Below are 27,656 nucleotides of genomic sequence, written 5' to 3'. Positions count from 1 at the left end.
TCACTTGATGATTACCTGTTTTATTCATTCCCTCTGAAGCATCTGGGATTTGCCATTGTCAGAATACAGGATACTGGACTAGATGGATCTTTGGTCTGACCCAGTATGGCTGTTCTTATGACCAGGGTGGATAAAAATCAATGATTTTTTTTTTTATAAAATGCTTTCTGAGGAAAAAAAAATCTATGTAAAGATAGTTTTAATTAAGATATCTTTGAGCTACAATGTATCTCATCATGGAATAGGGATTATAAATTCTAAGTCTCTAGTATGAAACAATATATTCATGTAACGTTTAAGAAAAGTTTTATAAATGAGTTCCAATAGTTCATGGATTTGGGACCCAAATTTATAGGGTTCCAGGGGCTTCTGTATTAGGGCTACCATACGTCCGGATTTCCCCGGACATGTCCGGCTTTTCAGTCTATAAATAGCCATCCGGGGGGGATTTCTAAAAACCTAAAAGTGTCTGGGATTTCCCCCCGGTCAGATATTTATAGATCAAAAAGCAGCAGCAGAGCACCGCTGGGCAGCCAAAGCCCCTTCCCAGCTCCCCCCATCCCCTGCAGCCTTAGCACGCTGCCCAGCCCCGCAGCTGTCTTCCCCCTCCTCCCCTCCCCTGAACGCTCCACACCCCCTGCTCCTCCCCATCCCCTGCTTCCCACAAATCAGATGTTCGCGGGAAGTCTGAAAATAAGTAGGGGCAGGCGGGCAGCAGCAGGTAAGCTGGGGGTGGGGGTGGGGGGGAGGAGACGCGAGAAGGAGGGCTCCGGGGAGGCGAGGCGCGGTCCAGTCCAAGCGGCTCCCTCCGGCCCCAGCCGAGCGGCTCCGGCCCCAGCGACTGCGGCCCAGCTTGGGCCCCGGGACACCGGCAGCAGCCGAGTACCCCCGGCCCTGGCGGCTCTGGCCCTGGCCCCAGCAGCTCTGGCCCCGGGACACCGGCCCCGGTTCTGGCCGAGCGGCGCCAGCCGAGCACCCCCGGCCCTGGCAGCTCCAGCACTGGCCCCAACGGCTCGGGCCCCGGGGCACTGGCCCGGGCCAGGCCCCAGTTCCGGCCAAGCACACTGGCCCAGGCCCAGCCGAGCAGCGCCGGTCGAGCACCCCCGGCCCTGGCCCCAGTGGCTCCGGCCCGGCAACCCCAGCCGGAGTGCAGCCCGATTCCTCGGCTCTTGCTAAAGCCAGCCCTGGTCAGGGGACAGGGAGTGGGTGTTGGATGGGTCGGGAGTTCGGGGAGGGCTGTCAGGGGGGCAGGGGTGTGGAGAGGGGTTGGGACAGTCAGGGACAGGGAGCAGGGTGGATTAGATGGGTCAGGAGTTCTGGGGGGGCTGTCAGAGGGCAGTTGGATAGGGCGTGGGAATCCTGTGGGTCTGTCTGGGGGAGGGGGTGTGGATATGGGGCGGGGGTGTGGAGAAGGGTTGAGGCAGGCAGGGAGCAGAGGGGGTTGGATGGGTTGGGAGTTCTGGGGGTCCTGTCAGGGGACGGGGAGCAATTGGATAGGGCATGGGAGTCCTGAGGGTCTGTTTGGGTGCAGGGGTGTGAATATGGGGTGGGGGTGTGGATAAGGGTCAGGGCAGTCAGGGGACAGATAGGGTCCTATGGAGGCAGTTACGGTGGGGGGGGTTCTCAGGCGGGGGCAATCAGGGGACAAGAAGCAGGGAGGCTTAGATAGGGGGTGGGATCCTAGGGGGCAGTTAGTGGCGGGGTCCCAGGAGGGGGCAGTCAGGGGACAAGGAGAAGGGGGGGGTTGGGGATTCTGAGGGGGGCAGTCAGGGGGTGGGAAGTGTGAGGGAGTGGATGGGGGCAGGGCTAGAGCAGGGCTCCTCCCCTCCCCCCCCCCCAGTGTCCTCTTTTTTTGATTGTGGAAATATGGTAACCCTATTCTGTATAGATTATTTAGGTTAATCTTTCTACCTACCCAATGGGACTCAGTGCTCAGTCTAGAAGATACCATCAGAGTTGCTTAGTTTTGCAGTTCTCAAACTGAGAATTTGTGTCTCCAGAGATAACATGCTTGTTAACAGCAAAAATGTTTTAAATAAATAAATAAATAAATAGAGGTGAGAAATAACAGACCTCAACCCTATTGTCCCTCTGCAAATTTGTTTGACTCTGCAGAGTCAGTCCCTTATCTCTCTCTAAAAGTGCAAAGTTTCAAAACATTCAATTAATAGAAGATTGTTGGATGAGGAATAGATCTGGACAAGGAGAAGAAGTCTGGAGATAGATGTGAAAAGAGAGGGACAGGCAGTAGAAACAAAAGTGAAACTGTTTGAGCAGCATATTCCAGAATGCACTTTTATGTAGAAATCCATGATTAAATAGAGTCTTCCTGACTAGTGATTTAAATCATGATTTGAATCAAATCCACCCCGCTTATGACTATGTTGTTACACATAATTAAGCACATGTAATTCTACTATCTATATGGTTCTAAAATAGTCTTAGACAGCCACACTTTACTTTACTTCTGAAATGCAACCAACTCTGGAATGCAGAATATTAGCCAGGAGATCAACTAATTCATAAAATAAATGTATGACAGTGGAACAAAGGTATGTAAACTAATTCCGCCCAAGGACACGAGGAAAAATCTTTACTCTTGCAGAAAGTGGCATGGACTCTTAATATCAGATGAGCAAATTCAAACATCTGGTTGCTGTCCACTAAATATTTATGACATTTTAGCTTATCTATTAAGATGATGTACTTTGCTCCAGCTGCAACATGATCAACATGTACTGCTGGTATGACCATTGATTTCACTATTACCAAAGCTCTCTACAAACAGCCTTGTTTTTAAACTTGTTTCTCTATTTGTTATCTTAAGGCCAGAAATTTATTTTTATAAGACAAATAATCACACCTTAAATAAAGGATGACTATTGTAAGAAACATAACTTTAGGACTTCAAAGGAAGGAATCTTAAATAAAACAGTCTATCAACCCTTCAGATTATTAAAACTAAAAAATGATAAGTATCTTGCTTCTCATTACTTATGCTGTCGATTTGGACATTAACAACATAAACAACAAACAAAGTTAGACTTTTAGGTTTCACTTTCTGGTTTGCAAAATTTTACATTGCTGGGATGGTACACAACACTGCAGAAGAATGCTCAGTAAAAAAAATCAAATTTCTTATGATTTCAGTGAAAACACTTATTGCAAATATGTAATTTTCTTCCGAAGCACAACCAGCACCCTGGTAATAAGTCACACCCCTCCACCGCCCCCCCCCCCCCAAAAAAGAAAAACAAGTAAAATTTTGGGCATAATACCTGACAGTCCCTTTTTAAGATGCAATAGCAACATATTGTATCATACAAAACTTAAACCCCAAACTGAGTGAAAGCTTGCTGCTCATGCAGTAAAACTAGTTAAACTGATGTATTGCATATCCTGAATTACAAGATTCTGTCTTCCAACTAGCCTTTATTTTCTACACTGAAATCACTACACTTCTTTCAATATATTTAGGGATACAACTGGAAAAACAAACAAACAAACAAAAATCTTCTGGTGTAAACAAGTTTCTTTATCTATGTTACTACCACCACCATGATTTATTGAAAGTGAAACATTTAACACTCCAATTTGTTTCTATTTAGGATCATTGACAATAATTGTCCAAGCTGAAAAATGGAACAAGTAAACAATCAAGTTAGTTACACTTCCAAATTCCTAGCTGTAAAAAGTTCAGTTATGGACAGGTAAGGGGATATCATTTTTTACAATGTTTTAACTGGATTTATTTATTTTTGTAAAAAATATTTCTACCATTTCATTGGTCTTAGTTTTAAGAAAATTGTATGTGTCCCTTTACCCTAAAAATACACCACAAAAAAAAAAAAAAAAAAAAAACAACTCTCCACACAACAGAATCTGTATTAGCTTGTAAATGGCACAGTAAAGTTAATGAAAAGCAATGCAAAAGCTAACAAAATGGGAAAGTAAAGGACCTGAAAGAAATTTCTTTGCAAAGAAATAATGCATTTTAGAATACTGTTGATAGAGAATGAACTTGGGAAAAAGCCACTTAGAAAAGTGCTTCAGTGCACTTGTCCCATACAACCTACACACTACAGTTACAACTAGAAACAAACCAAAGGAAGTACTTCTTCACACAAAACACAGTCAACCTGTGGAACTTGTTGCCAGGGGATGTTGTGAAGGCCAAAACTATAACTGAGTTCAGAAAATAATTAGATAAGTTCATGGAGGATACATCCATCAATGGCCATTAACCAAGGTCAGGGATGCAACCCCATGCTCTGGGTCTCCCTAAGCCTGTAACTGCTAGAAGCTGGGAGTGGACGAAAGGAGATGGATCATTTGATAAATGACCTGTTCCATTCCTTCCCTCTGAAGCACCTGGCATGGGCCACTGTTGGAAGACAGGATATTAGGCTAGATGGACCATAGCCTATCCCACTATGGCCACTCTTATGTCCTTACTTTTATGCAGTTGAACACAATCTAGTTACTGTAATGATCTAATTATTCAGTTCCACGTGCTTGTCCACATTACTACTTTTAAACAAGTGTTTTAAGAGAAGTAAAATAGTATAAAGAAAATTAACATCAGTTAGATGTAAGTTCTTTGGGGGTAGAGAATGTCTTTATTTTGTGTTTGTACAGCACCTAGCACACTGGGGTCCTGGTTCTCTTTAAATAAAATATTTTGTCTCCCATTTGGTTATGAAAAACTCACCAAAAAAAAAAAAAAAAAAAAAAACACATTTAGAAACTTACTATGGTCTAGCTCAGAGGTTCTCAACCATTTTCTTTCCGTGGCCCCTCTCAACATGCTATAAAAACACCAGGGCCCAGTTGGGGAGAGGTGGGGGACTCAGGGCTCTGGGCCAGGGGTGGACCCTCAGGCATAAGTGTAGTTGGTATGTCCATTTATTTTTTCTTTTCTTTTTTTTTTTTTTTTTTTTTTGGGGGGGGGGGGGGGGGAGGTAGCAGAGACCGGCAGGGCTTGGGCCAGCTCCACACAGCAGGGTCCAGGAAGGCAACGCCACCTCCACCCGCTGACTCACCTCAGCAGGCCACCCAGCCTGTCTGGGTTGTGTGCAGTGGGGGGTTTGCACTTTGAGAACCGCTGGTCTAGCTCCTGTAAAGTAAGCCCTATTCAAGCTGATGTGGCTCTGCATGAACACTGGAGCAAATCCAGGTGGAGCCAGTTGCAGGATCTACCCCCAAACTATATAGAGGAAAACAAGGTCACTGACTGTATGCAAAGCAAACAAATCAGAAAAAGCAGAGAAAAACCATCTCTCTTTTTAGTCTTCCGTATTATTTATAACACATGTAGCAAATAACTTTTTAAACTAAAAAAGTCACTTTGGTAAGTTGACTATGTTTTTCTCAGGTGTCTGGCTGGTGGGTCTTGCCCACATGCTGAGAGTCTAAGTGATCACCGTATTTGGGGACAGGAAGGAATTTTCCCCCAGGTCAGACTGGCAGACACCCTAAGGATTTTTCACCTTCCTCTGCAGCATGGGGTCTGGGTCACTTGCAGTTTAAACTAGTGTAAATGGTGGATTCTCTGTAACTTGAAGTCTTTAAAATCATGATTTGAGGACTTCAGTAACTCAGCCAGAGATTACAGGTCTATCACAGGAGGAGGGGGGTAAAGTTTTTGTGGCCTGCAATATGCAGGTCAGACTAGATGATCATGATGTTCCCTTCTGACCTTCAAGTCTATGTCCCTTCAGGTTTCCCTTCTACAGATTTGCAAATCTGCAGAATAGCCTTCTGCTAGTATATCTGCAAAAGTGAAAGTGAATGGAAACTGACTAAAGAAGAAAGTGAAAGCTACTTTAGTATCCTAGCTAAATGGCATCCTAAAAGAAATGAAACCTCAAATGGTGAAAACTAAATTATGGTAATCATAACTGGCTGCATGTGGGCAACCCCCTAAACTTGCATGGTGCCTCCCTGACTTCAATGCGGGGTCCATAACACAGAGCTCCATATAAAATTAGGGCCAAAGACTGGAGAATGTGATGTTACACAATGCAAAATGTTTGAACAGTGATGTTTAGCATCCTGCTTCTTTATGATTTGTGTTCTTTAAAGTATTTAAGAATAATTTATTCTGTTCAATTCTTCGCTGAGATGAATTGGGGTTTGTTCAGCACTTCGCAACTGGCTGGAAGAAGGCTGCTTATCTTGGATCTTTACAATTCTTTAATTAACTAGCAGGTTATTATATTAATTTGATGATAGTGTGCATTTAATTTTTCCAGTAACAAGTGGATTATTTTTAATTTAGGTCAGTTATTTTAAAATGATCTACTGAAGTGTCTTATATATCATATTTTGGATGAGCAGGTGGGCAGTTTATCTCCTGAAATGGTAATATCCCAATTATATACTAACCATTTCTGAGCTACAAATAGAAAAAGCAGTAGTGGTAGCACTGAACCAAAGTTAAGGCATGAAGGACAAATCCACCCTTGCCAGTCAGAGACCAGTACTGCAGATAACACAGAAGAAGAAACAGAAATAATTACTGTACCCTGGTTATGGTGCCCCCGAGTCTCTGCATTTTCATGGGGCCCCACAGAGTTCTGCATGTACTGAACCCCAGAGTGCCTGGAGCTGCGTCCCCACCAGGGCCTTTTCCGCCTCTGTTTGTAAAACACATACAAGAACCCGATCCCTGCAGCCGCACCCAGCAGTATCCCAAGCCCCACACGGGACACCCTCAGTTTGGACATGATGTGCCTGAAAGAAGCAGACAGGATACAAGTCAAATGAATGTCAGTCACCACCTCTCCCCACTTCAGTACCTCGGAGGACCCCCCCAGGGGGGAGCAGTGCTCCAGCCCGAAACCTCTCGAGCCAGCCCTGACCTCTGCAACCAAGCGAGCAGCCCCCGAGTGTGAGCCTACCGAGGGGGGCGGGGTGGGAGCGCTCTTCGCAGCCCTGCGGCACCCCGCTCACGCAGCCTCGCACCAGCCCGGCGCGGACACGGCCGCTCTGGGGCCCGCCTGTCACCCAGGCACGCGCCGCCCCGTGGCCGAGGGCGCAGCTAGGGCCCGGGGGAAGGGTCGGGCCCGGCCGTTTATCACCCCGCAGCCCGGGCGGTTATACCCGGCTCGCGCCAGGCTGGGGCGGCTGAGCTGGGACAACGCTGCCAGCCAGTGACTGTCGCTGCAGGGAGCGTGGCGCTGCCCGCGGGAGCGGAGCCGGTGGCCGGCGCTGCGTGGTAACACACACACGCGCCCCGGGCCCCACAGCAGGGTACTCAGGGTTACTCACACCACCATGCCCTACGCTCCCCGCGCGGCCACCGTCCTACCGCTACCCCGCCACACGCGCCCCTCACTATGCCCAGGAGCCGCCCTCCCGCCGGCGCATAGAGATGACGTATCGAGAGCCCCTTACGCTGCCCCTTCCAGCCCTCAGCCCCGTCCAAAGTGCCGGCGGTGGAATGATGTCATCAGCACCGCCTTATGGGCTAGAAACGCTAGCTGAGACCACATCACGTGTCTCTGCCCGTGGGCTAAGGGCGCGTGACTGCGGGGAGCCAATGAGCGTGAGTCAGCAGGTGGGTGTGTATATGGGGGTGGGGCCGGCGCGGGGAGCGTGTGTCTTTAGCCTTTTTCCCATGAACACTTTTGGTTGGGTTGCTGTCCGTGTAGCTGGTTACACTCACAAAGATGGGGCCCAGAGATATTTAGGCTCCTAACTGCTATTGATTTCCATGGAGAATCTGGGCCCTAGAGCCCAGGGGAATTTCAGGTCAGCTAACTCAACTGTTTTGTAGACTCAAGGATGAGGTCCAAAGTGTGGAGCCCGCAGAACACAGGGCCCTCTGTGGCTTCAACCCTCTTTGCTATAGACACACTTGACCAAAAAAAAAAACAACAACACAGCAGTGGAGGAACACTCAGTTTTCCCCCCAGCAGGAACACTGTTACATCATTTCATTTTGTAGTGATCACCAAGGTAAAATTTGGACTGCTGATCGTTTTATTGGTTATGTCAGAAAGCCGCAGAACAGTACCAGAGGACCCAAGACGTCAAAGCCTCCTCTCATACAAGTTTGGAACATTCAAGCACTAAACTTATTCATTTAAATTCAACTCTTCTTCCTTAAAACATGTTTTTGGCTTTGCACTGTATGCAGGTGATATCAGGTGAAGAACAGATACTTCTTGAGGCTCTGAGTTGCCCCACTATCTTGTGCTAGGAATCTGCTGTTAGCCTTTCAGACTGCATTGGTGATGTAGGATCTTTTGGAGAAGGCAGCTGAAACACATTTGTTCTGATAAAACTTTGATATTGAATGGAGAGAGGGCACTCAATTTCCTCAAACTCTCATTATTATTTGCAGTCTTGTTGTTATCTGGAAAGCAATAACAGGCTCAAGGCAACATGAGTTTGAATTCATATCCCCATGCATATTAAAGATGATATCTGAGTAGTACCACACCACTGCTTTGATTGTACTCTGTTGTTTGTCTTGTGCTTCAGATATCAACCTTTATGAATGCAATAAAAACAATCTGTGAATGTGGTAGATGCTACCTTAGCCCCTTTGTTTTTTCCCTTTAACTCCTTACTCCAATGGAAAGCTGTCTTATTTTGGCGGTTAGGGTACTGAATCAGAAGATAGAGATAGAAAAGACCTATTCAATCATCCACTCTATTGCTCCCCTACTGTACACTATACAGTGTCCTGTGTGGTCTAGTTTTAAAAGTTCTAAGCAATGAGGCTTCTAGCAATTCTCTTAGAAGACTATTCTGCAGTTTAGTAGATCTCATTAACAGGAAGTTTTTCCTGAAATACATCTTTGTTTCACACAAAATAATTCTCCCTTCTTGGTATTTACATTTTTCAGATATTTGTAGTATTGTGTACCCCTATAGTCACTGTTAAGCAATTAGCCTAATGGAGCTCATAACAATCTACAAATATTTGAAGGAGGTAAATATCAAGGCGGGAGTATGATTTTTGTGGGAAACATACATGTGTCTCCTTTTAAGTTTTCTACATGTCAGTTCCTTCAATTGCCAGTTGCTCTTTTCTAAGCTTTTTCCAGTTTATGAACTTCTTCCTGGTAATATGATGCCCCACAGTCACATGCACACAATATTTCAGATCCTGTCTCACCAGAGCTATATAGACAGGGACTGTGACCTACCCGCTCAATGACATGCTAATTTTGTGAATGAACATCTGTGAAAGTGAAATGAATTATATTAAAGAAATAGAATGAATTAAAGAATGCTGTATGTACCTTTAAGTAGAAATGAGAAATGCTGCAAGCCAGGGGGCAGGAAAGCAGACATTAACTGCTTAACTTGTCACTTAAGGGCAATTGGTGAAGCATTAGCCTTAGATTGATAAGAGTTCATAAGGAAGCAGGATATGCATATTGTGCCCTATGCAAATTTTACAATTTTGCTCTCTCTGTCCCTTTGTTTAGTTCGCATCCTTTTATCTGTATAAATAAGACTGTTTGAATCTTGCATGGGGGCTCACCTTATCTGAATGTATTAGCAGAGCACTGTGCTAATAAAACAGAGTGGTCTGACAAACTAGGAGTCCTGAGTCTAACTTTGACAATTTGGTGGTTATACCGAGATGGCAACCATCTTCACTGGGGCTGTGTGATTCCTGACCTTTTTGTAGGATGACCGTGGTAGCTGGCACCTGGGCATTTGGCCCGAGCGGTCCTCCTCCTGAACGGAAGGGTGCACGACCACAGTAAGGTCTACGCCATCGAACCTGTTGGTTCCCACTCTGTTCTGGTAGGGATCCCGGGATCTGACATCAGGAATCTGGTCAGGTAATTATTTCTGTGTTTTGTCCGGACTGAGGACTGTCCTGTCTCTGTGTCTATCCATCCTCCTGTGGAGCGTTTGAGTCTGGGTGCCATCTCCGTCCGGGGATCGGCCGACCAGGGGGTTCCTGTCCCCGCGGTCTGAGTGAGTGAAATCTGCACAATCGCAGCCGCACCGCACCTTGGGTAAAACCCTTGGTGTGAAAGCAAGGGCGACTGAGGCAGTAGCCTGTGGGCTCCTTTTGTGTGTTGCACCGGGCATCGCTCTGACGAACCCGAATTTCCTTCTTGTGTGTGTAAAGTCCTCCTGTATTGGTAACCAGACGTTTAAGTCGGGACAGTTCCCTAAAGGAACGCTGGCTCAGTTTTAGGAATGGTCCGGACTCCTGTAAATTTCTGGAAAAATGGTCTAGGCTAACTCAGGGAGATCCCAAAACTCAGTGGCCACTGTTAAAACCTTGGAACAAGGACCGAGTGGACATCTTAAAAAACAAACTCGGCCAGCCTAAAACTAAATTGGCTAAAGGAGAGGTTAATTGTTTCTGCAGTGGTGGGAAGAGGCAAATCGTAGGTGGACAAAATCAAGACTCGCCTCTCTCAAATATTCAAATAATAAGTTAAAAGCTTTATTAAAAGCCTCCTCTCCCACCACCAGACTGAGCGCTCCCCTTCACCCTGTTCTCTAACAAAAAAACAAAACAAAAAAAACCACAACAACAACCCCGGATCAATCCCAACTCCCTTCATACTCCCCTCTCATTGTAAAAAAGGATAAAATGCCCCTTGTTCTGTTCCCCTTCATTGTCTGCCTCAGAAACTGATTCTTTAGTGTTCCATTACCAATTCAGCAAGGAGGGTGGGCTCCTCAACTAGCCCCCACCCTTTCTGGTCCCTTTCCTTAAGCATTTCTTTCAAAATTGTGAAATGACCATAATATCACTCACAAAAATGGTTCATTGGAAAAAGCAGGATTGGGCCCAGGCAAGCAACAGATAAAGAAACTAAAAAAAAACCAGGTTGGAAGCCCTAAGGGCATAGTGTCAGGAGTAAGTGCAAGTATGAACCCCTGGAACAATACTTAAAATGGTGAAATCTGAGTTGATAAAGGTGTCATTTTGGGAAATAAACAAGTGATTTAAGGAAAAAGTGAAAAGTTAACTCTACAGAGGCTGGAGAGAATTAAACAGTTAAACTTTGTGAAAATGTTAAAAAGGATCTTGTTAAAAGAATTCTTGGTTTCTTTGCAGCCGTTCTGAAGGAAAAATGGGCCCTTTTCTAGAGGAATGTCTGTAAATAATCCAGGTAAAGAGACTATCTAATTAAAATCATTTGACTATGGACAATTGAGTCAAATTTGCTAAAAGAACATGGGGGGGGGGGTTCTATTGGAACTTAACTGCCCCAAATGTATAAAGGTAATGTAATCTATGTACAGCTATGTAAAAACAAAGCAGTTTAAGAGGGATGTTAAGGGAGAGAAAATGTGTATGTATCTGTCTGTGGGAATATGTGAGGTTTGTAAAACTCCTGTTTTGTAAGTTTAAGATAAATTGGTTTGGTTTATAATGCCACTAAAAATCCATCTGACTCTTTAATTCAAAGTGGCAAAACTGACAGACTTTTTTGCCAGATACAGGTAATCAGTGTTGGTTGACTTTGAGATTTGGTATTTAACCCCTAAGGGGTAACTCGATTCTTTACAAAATTTAAATGTTTTCAAATAAAGACCAAGTCATGACTGCAGCAGGACAGTCAAAATCAGAAAAATAGGGAGAGATTCTGGATTCTGTTTGTTTGTTTTTGTAACAAAATAGCAGATGAAAGCTATAGGAAAAGAATAAAGACAGTGGCCCTCTGAAGCAACAGCAGGGGTGAGGTGCACAAAACAAAAAGAAGCAGTGTTAGAAACACTGAGCCTTAAAATGGCTCTGTGTAATCAGACTGTCACTTTGATAAGGGTACATAAAACTCTGTAAGAACAAAAGAAACAGTTACACCTTATGTAAAAATTAATATGGCTAATGTTTTAAAAGTTAAAGTATAGAAGGAATGTGCAGACGTGTGCAGTGTATATTATAGAGGGGGTAAAAGAAATGCAAACGAAACATGCTACTTAATTAAAATCCTATTAGGGCTCCAAAGGAGACAATAGACTGTTTTCTTTTTCAGATCTGTGTGTTTTGGAAACAAGAGTTAAATGTAATCAAAACTCTGGTAAAAGTTAATTGTGTTCCTTTTAAGACAGAGTCTCTGAGCTCTGCTAATGGTTTTGAATCCGAAAGCCAAGCCTGTGTGGATGCAAATTCTCTAACTGATAAAGGAAGTGAGAGAACTGCCAGCACAAAGAAGTTGCAGACAAAGAACATACCTGGTCAGCAAACAAATTGTCTAAATAAAAGGCACGGTATAACAAGATAACATTAAATTTATTTTAATTAAAGGTAATATGTATAGTGTGTATGATTTTTGAAAAAAAAAAAATCCTTTATGGTAATGATGCTTTTCAGCTGTTACCTGTGAACAAACTTAAAGCTTAACACAGCAGGAAAGACATTGTAACCTTGGTCTGCTGTAAAGGGAAAACTGAGGTACACCACCTCATGGATTTAATGACTGAACAGTGGGATAATTTCCCCATAACTCTTAAAAGATAGAAGCCATTAAAACCTGGCCTGCCTATAGAACAAAAACACAGGAAAATATGGAGGTAATTCCTCTTGTTTTGCCTGCAATCAGCAAGGGTATTTGTAAAAGAAAGGAATATTTTAAGCAATAATGAATGCCACCCCAAAAGGGGTAGAAAAATGTTATTTTTGTCTTTCAGAAAAAGCTAATATCAGCTACAGGACAACCTAATCAGAAACAAATAAAAGTGGGTATGCTTATCCATGCCTGTTGCTCCAAAGCCCTGTAGTAAAGACATATCACTAGGATCCTGTATGTGGGATAAAATGAATAATGAGACCAAAGTACTGTATAATGGGCTATGTGTATGTGTTAATTCTTGGGGGGGAAAGTGTTTTAAAAGAATGGAAGTGTTAGCAACCTTCCAATAGACAAATGTAAATGTAATGTAAGTAATGTGTTTACAAAAGGTAAAAAGGTAACATAGTTCCTAAAAAACAAAAAGGCAATGTGGGAAACTGAACCATTCATATTATACATGCAAATGGCAACATGTTAAGAATTGCCACTGCAGAAAGACATAACAGCTTACCATTGGTATAACATTTTCTGAATGGTTTCCCACAACTACTGGCGTACTAATGTTACTAACCCTAATTGGTTTTGGTTTTAAATTGTATGTGTTTAATTGTAACGTTTGAAATGTGCTGTTGGATAAAACAAATGTATGCAAAGCTAGAGCCACAGGCCCAAATCACCTCCCAGTATTTCCTATTACGTGGACTAAATAAGAAGTGACACTGGCGATTAATAATCTTAGTGTCAAAAGGGGGATATGTAGGAGCAGGATTTTATAATGTCCCATAAGAATTAATGTATGATTTGATTTCATCCCTGTCAGCCTTTCTGCTATTCAAAAAGGGTGGAATGACAGACCAGAACAATCCTTATGACTGATTATGGTCACCCTTTTGTTTTAGAATAAGTTATAATGTCTACTATGGTTTCCTATATGTATTACAAAGTAGGCCTCTAGTTAAATATACATTTCTTTGTTTTAAGGTTTAGTAAGTAAGAAACAGGATTCTCTATTGTGTCTATGTTAAGTAGATTAGAGGAACATTGAAGGCCTGGGTCTCAATGTAAATTGTCTTGGTTATTGATTGTAAAACTTAACGAGGTTTAATTTGCAATGCCTTTTTGCTCCATATAAAATACTACTGTTTGTATTCTCAATCTGTGTGAATAAGGAATGTATGCATCAGGAAAAGATAAGGTGTGAAGGCCATTGTTATAGCCAGAGTCAAGGAAGAAGTAGTAAAGAGACTTAAAGGACATCAAAGAATCATCAGGTACTGCTTACTATCCAGATGGCTGTTAAACTGTCTGGCATCACAGCGTGCATACATGCTTCGCAGTGTAAGAAGGCACCACCCCCAGCAAACCAATCACCTCAGGACCACGCAGAGTCAATTTTGACTCCAGAAGAAGATGTAGAGGAACAGCCTGCAATATCTTACCATCTACGCTCTCGTAAGGGTTGCCAGAAGCAGACGAGGACCTAAAGCAAGGCCCCAAAAGAAGCAGTAGTGAGCCTAGCGCCTGCTGCCTGCTGGATGTAAAACCGTGACTGCGGTTCCCTCAGTTGAGGTTATCAAAACTGAAAGGGCCTTGCCTCCAACATGAGCCTCTGGTGGCGCCTGTTCCTCGGCTGCTGGTGTCTTAAGGTCTGGGGAGTCCACAATGACAATTCTTTTATCCAGCAGCAAGTGTGGATAGCTCAGACTCTTAATATTTCTAATTGCTGGGTCTGCAGCCACATCCCAGCTCACTCTCAAGCTGGTGTTCCTGTCCTGGCAATCCCACTCAATTCCCCAGACCTCACTGGAGGACCTTGTCCATTTAACAAAACATGGAACAATAATGACACTTGGGAAGCAGTGGGAATAAATGTATCTAAATGGATAAGTGTGATGGAGGGAAAAGGTCATTGGTGTTGAGTGTGTAATGGACAGGGCTGGATCTGGGAAAAAGCCGTTGCCGTCAGCATATTGTGGCCAATGCTGCATGGGATTATTCGAACAAAACTAAAGAGTGGCGGGCTGGGTGCAGGGATATGAATTTTTCTCAACCTGGGATCAAACAGAAAAATCAATCTCATGTTCCCCCTACAGTAATCTTAGTGAAAACAATACAATCTTTCAATGCCATGCAAATAACACCACTCCTCATAAGGAGAATTACCCTGTGCCTTTGGAGGATATTACTCCTCCTTTGTAGGCACCTATGTGACAAATGGGTGCAACCGACCCTTCCCAGCCTTAATAGGCCATCATTGGGTTTGTGGGACCAAAGCTTATACTGTGTTACCAGCTAACTGGTCAGGTATCTGTTATCCCGCCCGACTCTTCCCACAATTCCGAGTGCTAGTGTCCTTCCCACGAGAACGCCTTCGTAATTTCAGGCAAAGAAGAAGGGACTTATCAGATGCCCAATGGTATGCAAATAACATAAGCCCCTTGACCTGGGAAGAGGCTATTGGCGGTTCCCTTATCCCACTTGGGGGAGTAATACACCGTGCAAAAAGGTTCCTAAGGTTACAAGCAGTAGTTGAAATAATGGCAAATGAAACCGGAGAGAGTTTAAAGACCCTGGCCAAAGAAACAGGGGCGATCCGACAGATGGCCCTCCAAAACCATCAGGCATTGGACATAGTGCTGGCGGCCAAAGGAGGGACCTGTGCTCTCATTGGAAAAGAATGTTGTGTGTTCATACCTGACAACACCAATGAGGTAATAGATCGCGCTAGTCACTTAGAACAAATCGCATATCTTCCCTATGAAGAGCCGAGTTCTTTATGGAAGTGGCTAAGTAACCTATTCAATTTCTCTGGCATAGGAAACTGGTTGTTTCAGGGAGCCCTGACTATCCTGTGCAGAATCCTAATGATTTTTGTATGCTTTCAGTTAATCTCCTGTTGTCTCCAGAACTGTGTAAGGTATGCCACCCAGGTGACTTCCCCAAAACAGAGTGCTAATATGATGATGTTAAATATCACTGATGAACGAAGAGATAAAGAACTATTAATATGTGGAACCCAGTAATTGTTGGTCTTTGCGTAAGCTTGACCAAAAGGAGGGATTGTGAAAGTGAAATGAATTATATTAAAGAAAAAGAATGAATTAAAGAATGCTGTATGTACCTTTAAGTAGAAATGAGAAATGCTGCAAGCCAGGGGGACAGGAAAGCAGACATTAACTGCTTAACTTGTCACTTAAGGGCAATTGGTGAAGCATTAGCCTTAGATCGATAAGAGTTCATAAGGAAGCAGGATATGCATATTGTGCCCTATGCAAATTTTACAATTTTGCTCTCTGTCCCTTTGTTTAGTTCGCATCCTTTTATCTGTATAAATAAGACTGTTTGAATCTTGCATGGGGGCTCACATTATCTGAATGTATTAGCAGAGCACTGTGCTAATAAAACAGAGTGGTCTGACAAACTAGGAGTCCTGAGTCTAACTTTGACACATCCAAACTACATTAGTTTCTTTTCTCCCTAGTCATGTAGCATTGCAAACTTGTGTCCTACAAGAGGTGAGGGGACCATAGTCTCCATTGCTATTAAATCCTTGTTTTTTCTGCTACGATTGTGTATAAGGGTTTAAATCACTGCCAAGCTTGGAGTGGTTTTATGTGATCTGGACATGAAGTACAAGAGGATACCAGTCCTGATTTGGGACAATTAGTTCCTACATGTAATACAAAATAATAATCGACTTCTCCCCAGAAATGAACAGAGATTGCCAATTGAAATTAATTGGCAACTAAACAGAGGATAACAATTGTTGGTTACTACCTACCTATGTAAGATGTGAAGCAGTGACTTGCAGTTGAAAGGTTGCACTGTGATGGAATTGGAGCCGCTCTGTAATAATTTATAAATACCATATGTTGGCCTGGTTATTGGGATGTGTACTGTATTAATAGATTGGTTTAGTTTAATATGGGACTGTAAGGAAAAACAAGCAGGGTAAGGGAAAAGAATGGCTCAAGATGAGCCTCTTCTCTGCACCCACTTGAGGGCTGTTAAGAGAAAATGGCATTACAGGAAAAGGCTTTTACACACCAGAGATCAAAATGACCACAGCAGTTTAAAAATGGACTTTGCTTCAAGAGAGGGGAGGGAGTTGTTTGGAGGACCAAGGTCAGACACAGGCACTCACTGGGGCAGCTGAAGAATTAGGCCTGCCTAGCTTACCCTCAGGGAATGGTAAGTCTTTAGATAAGACAGACATGCTCACAGACTATTGTTTTAAAATCCTTTTTCTGTTAAGTATTTTTCCTACTATTAAAAACAAACAATGCTTTGCTTTAAGAAGGCTATATGGTCACAATATACACCACTGATCACAGACTCCCAAAGGGAAGAACTGCAGATCTCCAAATTCAGTCAAACCTACTGTGTAAGCATGATTGGTACACAGGATACTGTAGCCCAGGGCTCTGTCTAAGGGCATGATGTAGAGTGCAGTGAGTTAAACCAGCCCTCGGAGAGCGCAGTAGGGAAAGCACTGCAGTGTGTCCAGATTCAAGCGCACTGGCGTGGCCACATTAGCAGCTCTTGCAATGTCACAGAGAGCAGTGCATTGTGGTAGCTATCCCAGCATGCATGTGGCTGTTACATGCTTTTCAAATGGGGGGGGGTGGAGTGTGTTGTGTGTATGTGGGGGGAGAGAGGGGTTTTTTGGGGGGGGAGGGCCGAGCATGTTGTCTTGTAAGTTCAGAGAGCAGCAGACTCCCCCTTCCCTACACACACACACACACTCCACAGTAATGGTTGCTTTGTCCCAGAGCAGATAAGCATGCAGGCTGTCAGAAACGGAGCTTTGAAAGGGCATATCCGCATTCCTACAGCTGATTCCAAAACAATGACAAGAGTGGCCACTTGACTTAAGGGGATTATGGTACATTTCCAGAGGCCGATCAGAGTGCAATAATGCAACACCTTGTTCACACTGATGCTGGGGCATTTCAGCCGATGCACAGCACCTGTTATGCTTCTCGTGGAGGTGGATTACCAGGAGCACTGCAGAGTCGAGGTGCTCTAAGTGCCTTGCTAGTGTGGATGGGTCATGAGTTAGGGCCCCTGGGGCTGCTTTAATGCGCTCTAACTTGCCAGTGTAGCCAAGCCCTAAGCGTGGGAGAATAATTATGGATTTACCCTAGGAGAGGTAAAGGCAAGAGGCCAGACACTCGAGGGGGTCTAATCAGAGACTGGAGAGAGGTGCAGCTAGTCCTGTTCCATGACAAACAACAACATTTCTTGTCTCCTCCTTGCTATTTTGTGTGTGTGGCTTCTCCTTTGTGTACACATATCATAGGCTGATGATAACACAACATGCTGGAACCAAACCCCTCTGTACTCCTTGATAGAGAGAGGAAGAGAGATTCCCTTACCCTTCCTCACCTTTCTTTATAAATTATGGGGCTCTTTTCTCTTTGGGGATGTCTGTGTGAAATTATCAAAACAGTAATTTATTAAACCTAGATAGTATAATTAGAGCCCTGCAAACAGTGGATATCCACTGACCATGTTTGCAGATCATGAATGGATGCAGATCCAAATTTTATATATAGAGCCCTGCAAGTCTGTGTGAAGATGCGGATATCCATGGACCATGTTTACAGATCGGATACAGATACAAATTTGGTATCCACCTAAGGCTCTAAATATACTGTAATTAAGAGAAATTGATTACTGTATCTAGACTTACACTTCTCATCAGCTAAACTAGATATGGCATTTTGAGCTCTGTTACAGAGGAAACGAAAGATCTTGCATATCTAAAAAGCAAGTCCTTGCTCTGACATCTCCTTGTCAGAACCAGCTCCTGCTGCTGTGCCCAGAGAGAGATCAGTGACACCATCCCTCACTCAAACAGTTCACTAAACCATGTATCTGGGTCAGCTTGCACGTCCGGACAAGTCCCTCCTTGATTCAGGGCAGCTGCCCCTCATTTTCCAAACCAGTTTTCTCCAGTTAGCTTTGCTAGGGTTACCATACGTCCATTTTTTCCCAGACATGTCCAGCTTTTTGGTAATCAAACCCCCGTCTGGTGGGAATTTCCAAAAAGCCAAACATGTCCAGGAAAAAATACTTCCAGCTTTGCCAGCATCCCTGGCTTACCTTAGAGCGGGCTTCGGCGACTGCTGCTGCTCCCTGACTCCTCAGCTCTGTAAGAGCGGAGCTGCCTGAGTGCTACCGACTTCACGGTTTGCAGGGCAGACCTCCAGACCCGCTCCGCCCCCCGCCGGGCGCAATCCGACTGCAGCTCTCCCCAGACACCTCAGCTCTGTGCAGCTGAAGAACTGAGCTGCCCGAGTGCTACTGGCTTCACGGTTTGCCGGGCAGCCCCCAGACCTCCAGACCCTGCGTCCCCGGCCGGGCGCTTCCCCTCCCGGGCTCTTGCTGCGCTGGGGAAGCGCCCGGCCGGGGGTGCAGCAGGTCTGGAGGTATGGGGGCTGCCCGGCAAACCGTGAAGCCGGTAGCGCTCGGGCAGCTGTTTCACGTGACTGGGAGGGAGGAGGGGGAATGCGGGGCGCTCAGGGGAGGGGGCGGAGACTTTGGGAAAGGGGCCAGGGCCCCATGGAGTGTCCTCTTTTTTTAAAACCTTAAGTATGGTAACCCTAGCTTTGCACACATTAAGGCTTTGTGGGCTCTCGGTAGACTAAAAAAATGACCCATTAAAAGCACAAAGATTGTTTGATGATGATGATTAATAGCTGCATTTTAGATGTTTAATATTAATCTCACAGTCTATATGTCTGAGAGCCATTTTCTAGACTGTTTTTTGAAATAGACATTTTGCTTGTTTTCCATTGTTATAAACTACAAGTTAGGGACAGTCTACAATGAGACCCTACATCGGTATAGTTAGTCTCTCAGGGGTATGAAATGTGTAGACAGTGCTAGGTTGATGGAAGGATTCTGTTGACCTAGCTACCGCCGTTTGGGGAGGTGGATTACCTACGCTGATGAGAGAACCTCTTGTGTTACGTAGGTAGTGTCTATACTGAAGCACCACAGTGGTGTTGCTGCACCGCCAGGGCCAATGGGCGGGGGGGGGAAAGCCGGTACAAATTACCAGGGCCCGGCGGTCCAGAAGGGGGCCTAGGGCCCGGCCCAGCTTCCCCCCCGTCACCTTACCGGGGCCCAGCAATCCGGAAGGGGGCCCAGGGCCCAGCTTCCCCCCCACCTCTCATCGGCCCTGTTTAGACAGTCCGCCCTTGCTGGGGGGGCCCCCCCCCCAAAATTTTTCACCGGGGCCCGAACCCGCTCTCAGAGGCCCTGTGCACCGCTGTAGCATTTCAAGTGTAGACAAGCCCCTCTTGTTGAAGTGAGAGTTTAAGAGCAGACATGCCCTCAAAAACTTCCATACACACATTGAAAGACACAGTCCTGAGTGTCTTTCAATGAGACATTGCTAATTATGTTAAGCTGTCCTCCTAACATCCACATGACATGGAAAAACATGCCCCACATCTAGACTTAAAATTTTATTTATTTATTTTTTTATTCACTTGTGACCTAAGCCAGAATTTGAACCTGTTTCTCTGGAGCCCCTAAACTGGAATTTGAGCTCATGCTTCCAGAAATGAAAAGCAAGGTGAGACAGGTCTAGTGGAATGAGCCTGAGACTAGGCACCAGGAGTGGAATTCTATTCCTATCTCTGCCAGTGACTTGCTTTGGGGTTTTAGGCAAGTCACTTATCCTCTCTGTGGCTCAGTTTACCCATGTGTACACATGAGGCTAATAATACCTGATGCACATGGGTGTTGTGAAGATAAATTAGCTGCTTGTAAAGTGCTATATGAAAAGCAAGCTACTTAGCTCCAAAGTGTTTTCTATTTCATAATTTTCTTTCTCCAGCTCCATGGGATAAAGTCTTTCATTCTTTTCTTGTGACATCAAAATTTGTCTGGATGGAAATCATTGCTCCATCATAAAAACAACTCTAGGACTTCATTAAATGGAGCAGGATCAAAGAAGCTAGGCTGCAAAGAACTAATGTCCCAGACTAAGGGCATCTTTAGCAATTAGGAATATTTAAAAGGAAATGTAATTACTTTTAATATACAGCAAGTTTTCATTAAGTAGGATGTTTTTGAACTATCCCTTTAATGCCGTGGGGGCTAGTTATTCTCAAGTGAATGTGCTTGCAGATTGCTTGTTACTGAAGTTTCTATCCATCTCTGGTCTTGTGGCCCAAGAAAGTTACCTGCGTCAGCTCTGTTTAAACTGTTGTGGCTGGAAACATGCCTTGTTATATGGCTCACCATTCAGAGAACACGACACTATCATCTGCAACAGTTCTAAAGCAGATGGAATGTCTCAACCTGTGCAGCAGAGACAGATGCTATGTCTACACTACAGCTTAAGTCAACATAAATTATGTCGCTCATGGGTGTAGATTAACCACCCCCAGGAGCAGCATAAATTATGCTGATTTAAGCGCTGGTGTAGACAGCGCTATGTCAGCAGGAGAAACTCTCCTGCTGACATAGCTATTGCTATCATAGGTGCCAACTCTGTGGGTACTCCTGGACTGGAGCATCCATGGGGAAAATAAATAAATAAGATGGTGGGTGCTGAGAACCCACTGGCAGCCAGCCCCGCCCAGGTCTTCTGCCCACTGGCCACCCCGCTGATCAACTCCTCCCCCTCCCTCCCGCTCCCAGCACCTCCCACCCACCACTATCAGCTGTTCCACAGCATGCAGGAGGTGCTGTGGGGGGGAGGAGCAAGGGCCGGGCGCGCTCAGGGGTGGATGTGGGAAGAGGCAGGGTGGGGATTGGGGGAATGGGTTGAAGTGCTGGGAAGGGGAAATCAGGACAGGGACAGCATGCGGAGCCCCATGGCCCCCCCTGCCTAGAAGCCGGACCCACTGCTGGATGCTTCCAGGGTTCAGCATGGTGTCAGAACAGGTGGGCACTAGCCTGCCATAACTGGACAGTACCGCCGATGGGACTTTTAGCTTTCCTGTCAGTGGTGCTGACCAACGTGACCCAGTGCCTTACATGCCATGACCCAGTACTGGGTCGCAACCCGAACTTTGAAAAATGCTGGCTTAAACCAGCCCTCAGATTGAAAAATTCTTAGAAAATTGCATTATCCCAGAATAACTAAAGGAAACTAAAGTGATTCATTTCATATCTTAGATAATTAATATACGACTGAATAAAGAGATCTTGAACAAAGAATTTTGCAAATGTTTTTGTAAATACATGTACCTTTTCATTATCTATAAATTGTCTCTCAGTAAGAGGCCCCAATCTGATGATAGAGTCAGGGCCAGCCTTTGGGGTGAGCTGTCCGGGCCCCCACCCAGGGTGACCCGCCAAAGAGGGCGTCGTGCACAGGGTTTGGATTCCCACCTGACCTGCTGAGGGCCAGCTGGGTGGAGGGAGGCACAGGCAGGCAGGTGAGCAGCAGCGCTGGAGAGGGGGTAGGGGGGAAGTGACCCAAGCTGCAGGGGGCAGTTGGATGACCAGCTGTGGGAGCCAGGTGACTCCTCCAGAGCAGGGGGTCCCCTCCTCCCCCCGCCAGGGCCGGCTCCAGGCACCAGCGTGGCAAGCAGGTGCTTGGGGCGGCCACTCCGGAGAGGGGCGGCACATCCAGCTATTCGGTGGAGGGTCCCTCACTCCCACTCGGAGCGAAGGGCCTCCTGCTGAATTGCCGCCGCAGGTGCGATCGCGGCTTTTTTGTGCGGGGGGGGGGGGGGGACTACTTGGGGTGGCAAAAACCCTGGAGCCGGCCCTGCCCCACATGTGCAGCTGCTGCTGTTCCCAACCTCCTCTCCGGAGCCACCCCTGGCCAATCCAGACTGGGAGCATCCTCCTGTCTGCTGGGGGGCAAGGGCTGATGTCAGGGTGTCCCCTTCACCTGTGCACCTGATTTCTACCTGCCTCTCTGGGTCCGAAGCCTTCAGGCTCCGGACCCAGAGTGCTTTCTTAAAGAGCCAGTGCACTCATACACTCAGGCACACACAAATTCCCCTTAACACAACACACACTGTCACACACACTCATTCCCCCCCCCTCACCCCCAACACCAGGGTTCTCTGCTTTCAGGTCACTTCCCCACCTGGGCTGTGCTGAGGCATCAACAGCTGCTGCTCTCATGCCCTCTCATTACGCAGACCAAGGAGTGCATGGGGCAGAGGAGCAGCAGTCCAGTGGGGGAGCGAGCAGCATGCCAGCTGCTTTGTACACCCAGGTGGGTCAGTTTCCCCATGTGGGTGCAGGAGGGGGATGCAGGGGGTAGGGGCGCAGGAGGGAGGTGCAGGGGGTAGGGGTGAAGGGGCACAGTGAAGGGGTTAGGAGCACAGGAGAGAGGTGCAGGGGTTGGGTGAAGGGGGAAAAGTGCAGGTCTTGGGGTGAAGGGGGCATGCACAGTGCAGGGGTTAGGGGCTCAAGAGGGAGGTGTAGGGATTAGGGGTAAAGCTGGTGCAGTGCAGGCATTGGGGGGGAAGGAGGGTGGGGAGCCCATGGGGGCCAGGGGCACCAAAATGCAAGTTCACCCAGGGTGCCATTTTCCCTAAAGCTGGCACTGTACAGAGTTGCGCACAAAGAATATAGCTCCTATCTGAAAGGATGAGGAAATCAGGAAATGTTCAAAGTTGTAAGAGAAGGACTGTATTTTTTTAAATTAGATAGATGATATAAGAAATTCTAATATTGTTAAATTAGTATTTCTTACAACAGCTTCAAAAATCCCCTGCTTTCCATGCAAACTAACAGAGCTACATTTCCCATGTTCTACTCTCCATCATCAGACTCTAGATGCTAGTTTCTTGTTTGTTAAGCAAGCTATTAAAATATTGGATACTTTTTAACAGAAACATTTTGTGATTTACTCTTTTCAATCAGCTGCTGTAATTAGAATAGCTGATAATATTTTACAGTGCAATTTTCCTTTAAGCACAAAAGCCAGATTCATGGGGCACTTACTATAAGGTGTTGCCCTACATCCAATAAATAATATTGCAGGCAAGGAATTTAAGTGGGTGCTATAGAGAGAAGAAAGCATTATTTAGAGAAAGCTGCTGCAGCTAGAATAGAAAAATGAACTTATTCATATGCCCCTTGCCTGTTGTATTGTGAGCAACAAAGCTGTGATCTATAATGGAGCCAAATAACCTTTATCCATCTTTGACATGAATTACATGGAAAGACCCAAAACAAACAGCCCCCAGTGGGCCCTGTTTCTATCCTAGGCAAGCAGTTCTATGTTTGACAATGACTAAGTGCACTTGGAGGTAGTGTCAAATGGTAATACCAATGAGTTGCTTTCTGGTGATGAATGGTACCCCTGAGATTATAGCACACTGAGGTTTACAGCTGACTCTCACGCTACCAATGCCTGGAGAACTTGGACTCCCTTACAGGTTCAGGATCTGAACAGGAAACTAAATATGAAAATCCAGCATGTAATTCTCTTTTTATATATATATATATTTTAAAGAGAATTACATGAGCCAAGATGACTAGTTAGAACTTGGCATCCTGCCACATAATAAGAATCCTTGCCTAGATTTTTATTAATGTTTGTTAAAGATCTGGGTTTGGAAGCTGGACATGGATTTCAAATTTCTATTACATTCTGCAGCTGTGAGCTAATATTGGAGAGAGGTCACCAGGAGACAATGCAATCATAGACATGTGGCCTTATCAAAGTCAACGGAAACGTGAGTGCAGAAATCAAAGAAGGTTAGTGCAAGGTATAGGGCACCTTTCAAACAGAGTTATCTCCTAAAATACTTTACAGATTGTGGATATCGGGATCACTCACCCAACACAGAAATGCAGTCACCTCTGAAGGAGAATGCAGTAGCCATTCTTAACCGGTGACACTACACAAAAACTTCAGAAAGTGCACCAGAAAATAACTACCCTAGTTGGAATTGCAGTGGGAATGTTGGGAGGACAAAATATTGTCTATCTAATCTTAGGTGAGCCAGGAGGAACCCAAAAGCCAAAGGGAAAAAAAAATGATGCAGCAAGCAGCCTTTTCAAGCTTTTTTTTTGGTGCAGATTGCGCAACTGGGAGCCAATCACACTTTGCAGCGGGAAATTCAACACCCCCCCCCCCAAAAGCAGAACCCCTCTCCCCCCAGAAAAGCCCCAAAACAAGCAACACACTACTTAAAATACATGAATAGGCAGTTACATTCACAAAGAAAATAATATACGCTTGCTGAGAGCAGCCTTAGCAGGTAGGGAAGTGCTACTATCCCCATTTTACAGATAGGGAACTGGGGCACAGAGAGGTTAGGTGACTTGCCCAAGGTCAAACAGCAATAAGGCTGTGGCAGAACAGCAAATGGAACCCTGTTCTCCAGAGTCCCAGGCTAGTGCCTCAATCACTGGGCCATCCTTCCTCTGGTTTCTCTTCAGATTGTATGTTTCAAAGTACTACTGATCAAGTTAGAAAGTGGCCAAGGCTTACATCCCTGTTCTTGCAAACAGGGTCATGAGGTTGTTCATGACTGCAAGTGATCAAGGCTTCGATTTAAAATTTCATCCAAACACGCTACTTTCAGCAGCATCCCTTTCCCTAGCCTCATGCTGAAGTAGGGTGACCAGATGTTCCGATTTTATAGGGACAGTCCCAATTTTGGGGTCTTTTTCTTATATAGGCTCCTATTACCCCTCACCCCCATCCCAATTTTTCACATTTGCTGTCTGATCACCCTATGCTGAAGTATTGGTTGTGCATATTTCAACCCTGATTCAGGAAAGCACTCAAGCATATGCTTAAGTCCCAGTGTCTTGTACTTAAGTACTGTTTTGAATCAAGGCTTCAAATAGGAGACAGGTGTGCTTAAAATAAAGCCATATATTTACATAACTAGTTACCTCTGTACCCTCTTCCATAACCAATTCATCCATTCCCCAGGATACTTTTCTGCTAAGTCCAGTGGTTCTGTGTATTACTGTCCCAAGCTTTTAAAGTGTTAGGCTGGGTGTTGAAGTTTAATGACTTCACCTGCACCATGGAATATAAGCCTATTCTATGCCCAGCCTCTCCCACTAATTCCGTTTGTTTCCTGAGTCTCCTTTCATCCCCCCACCCCCAATGGAATTTTACAATTAATTTTTGGAGTGGGGGAGAAACCTGCTGGATCAAATTAAACTGGTGTACATCCAGAGTGAATTTGGACTATTGATTTAACACACTCAGGACCTATTACTTAGCAAAACAGTTTGCGTTTAAACACCAGAAAGACCAAACCACTGACTTTGTAGGTGTTTAATTGACATTTGCTTAGTTAGTTTCAGCTGGAGATTCCAAAGAAGTTTACAAAACTGAAGTAAATGAAAACCCTCTGAGGTGGGTAAATATTAGCTCAATTTTTTTTAAAACAGCTGGGCAAAGAGACACAGAGAGATGGAGTGACTTATCTAAAACAACATGATGAGGCAGTGGCAGAGTTAGAAATAGAACCCAGGTATCCTGGCTTTGAGCCTGCATTGTAATCATCTTCTCAAATCAATCAATTATTATTAATAATAATTAATAATAGATATATTTTTAAACCTACACAAGCTGTCTTGGAAAATGGGCTTAGATCCAAAAGTGTTGTTGTTTCTTTTTAACATAGAATTACTTCCAGAAATAAAAGATGTATCTTTTTTTTAGTTTGTACTGTAAATATTTCCATTTAAATTGTCAGTGTTGGGTTAGGATGGACCTGACAAAGCTTTAGAACAACCAGTGATTGAGCTCTGTAGAATATGCTGGTTTCAGAGGAGAAACTGTCAGTGCCTTGAATTAACACAGCTTTGTAGCTCTTCATTCACTACCAGATGAAAAATAACATGCCCCCCTCCCTCTTGTATTCTATTGTAGTAGTGCACAGTTCACCCCTTAAATGGTTCTGATTTGATTTAATCCCATTGCCATAGGACATTACAAAGTAACATCTCAGCCAAGGACACAAAAGTACTTGCAGAAGCTACAGGGAAGCTAGGCGGAAACTGTTTTTCTCTCAAATCTCTTACAGTTCCCTATCTCAAGGCAGGGGAAACAATAATAAATAGTGACCAAAGAAAATCAATCTGTAGTCAGAGCATTTGGATAACGAATCCCAAGAAAAATCTGTGCAGAACCATTGGCTCTTGCCATCTCCTGTTTTTCACTCTGTGAGGTTTTTACCTGGAAGGATCTCAAAGAGCTGTTTTCTGTCTCCAATAGCCATTTCCTTGGAGCCTCTTATAAATCATCTCCTTTATTTTTTTTTAAAGGAGCAAATGTTTTTGTGGATTGTTATTAAAAAGAGAATCCCCCAAAGTCCGGAAGGACTATAAACCCCCAGCTTTAGGCCAAAAGCCAGCCTCTAAGGCATGTCTACATTTGGAGCTCGGTGTGATTCCCAGCTCAAGGAGACATACTGGCACTAGCTCCATGAGCTAGGGTGCCAAAAATGTGGCTGCAGCAGCATGAATGCCAGGAGGGGTTAGCTGCAGGGCCGGCTCCAGGCACCAGCCTGGCAAGCAGGTGCTTGGGGCGGCTGCTCCGGAGAGGGGCGGCACGCCAAGGTATTCGGCGGCAATTCAGCGGACGGTCCCTCACTCCCCCTGGGAGCAAAGGACCTGCCACCGCAGATCGCGATTGCAGCTTTTTTTTTTTTTGGCTGCTTGGGGCGGCCAAAACCCTGGAGCCGGCCCTGGTTAGCCGCCCCAAGTACATACCCATACAAGACCCTAGCATAGTCTCAGCCACGGCAGAATGAGCGGTGAGATGGGCTAGCTGCCCTATATATGTACCATCCAAGACTGTAGGTACATACTCTGGGCTGCTAGCCCATCCCACCGCTCATGCTGCCGCGGTTACACTCTATTTTTAGTGTGCTAGCTTGATGAACTGGGAATCACACTCCCAGCTCCAAGTGTAGACATGCCCTGTCTGAAAGGATTAGGGAGAAATTTCCTCTATGGGCAGGTTATCCATAATTGCCCACTTTCAGGGGTCTTCCCCTTTCCTTTGTAGCAGCTGAGACTGACAAATGTTGGAGATAGACTCTGCACTAGCTGAATCATTGGTCTTATCCAGTATGATAACTCCTGGGTCTGTGCATCAAATTGGCTTTTTTATGACATACTTACTCAATGGCATCTGGGGCTAATGCAATAGCAAGCCCAAGTTCACTTTTAGGGATTTTG

General features: G+C 45.0%; 1 protein-coding gene and 1 long non-coding RNA gene across 10 annotated transcripts in view; one reads left to right on the top strand and one right to left on the bottom strand.

The window, feature by feature from the left end:
• Positions 1 to 7,497, bottom strand: part of RMDN3 (regulator of microtubule dynamics 3) — a 74,098-nt gene extending 66,601 nt beyond the window's left edge. For 6 of the 9 annotated variants that reach the window (XR_008444717.1, XM_054025912.1, XM_054025913.1 and 3 more), the window contains exons 1-2: positions 7,273 to 7,355; positions 6,527 to 6,735 (exon numbers count right to left, since the gene is read on the bottom strand). Coding sequence is in view for 8 of the 9 variants with exons in the window: in XM_054025912.1 (XP_053881887.1) it covers positions 6,527 to 6,735; positions 7,273 to 7,280 (217 nt within the window). In the remaining variant the exon portion in view is untranslated. Of the gene's footprint in view, positions 1 to 6,526; positions 6,736 to 6,902; positions 6,922 to 7,104; positions 7,124 to 7,272; positions 7,356 to 7,398 lie in introns of those variants that run through there. The other 3 variants (XM_054025908.1, XM_054025909.1, XM_054025910.1) reach the window with 3 other exon arrangements.
• Position 7,498: 1 nt separating this feature from the next.
• Positions 7,499 to 15,922, top strand: LOC128835959 (uncharacterized). Its single transcript, XR_008444718.1, has 3 exons — positions 7,499 to 7,561; positions 9,653 to 9,809; positions 13,679 to 15,922. It is a non-coding gene; the product is annotated as an uncharacterized LOC128835959 (long non-coding RNA).
• Positions 15,923 to 27,656: the final 11,734 nt, after the last annotated feature.

This window comes from Malaclemys terrapin, chromosome 4, assembly GCF_027887155.1.
Source record: "Malaclemys terrapin pileata isolate rMalTer1 chromosome 4, rMalTer1.hap1, whole genome shotgun sequence".
NCBI classification, from domain to species: domain Eukaryota; kingdom Metazoa; phylum Chordata; order Testudines; family Emydidae; genus Malaclemys; species Malaclemys terrapin.
Note: the sequence above shows the minus strand (reverse complement) of the source record. Positions and strands in the feature narration are given on the sequence as shown.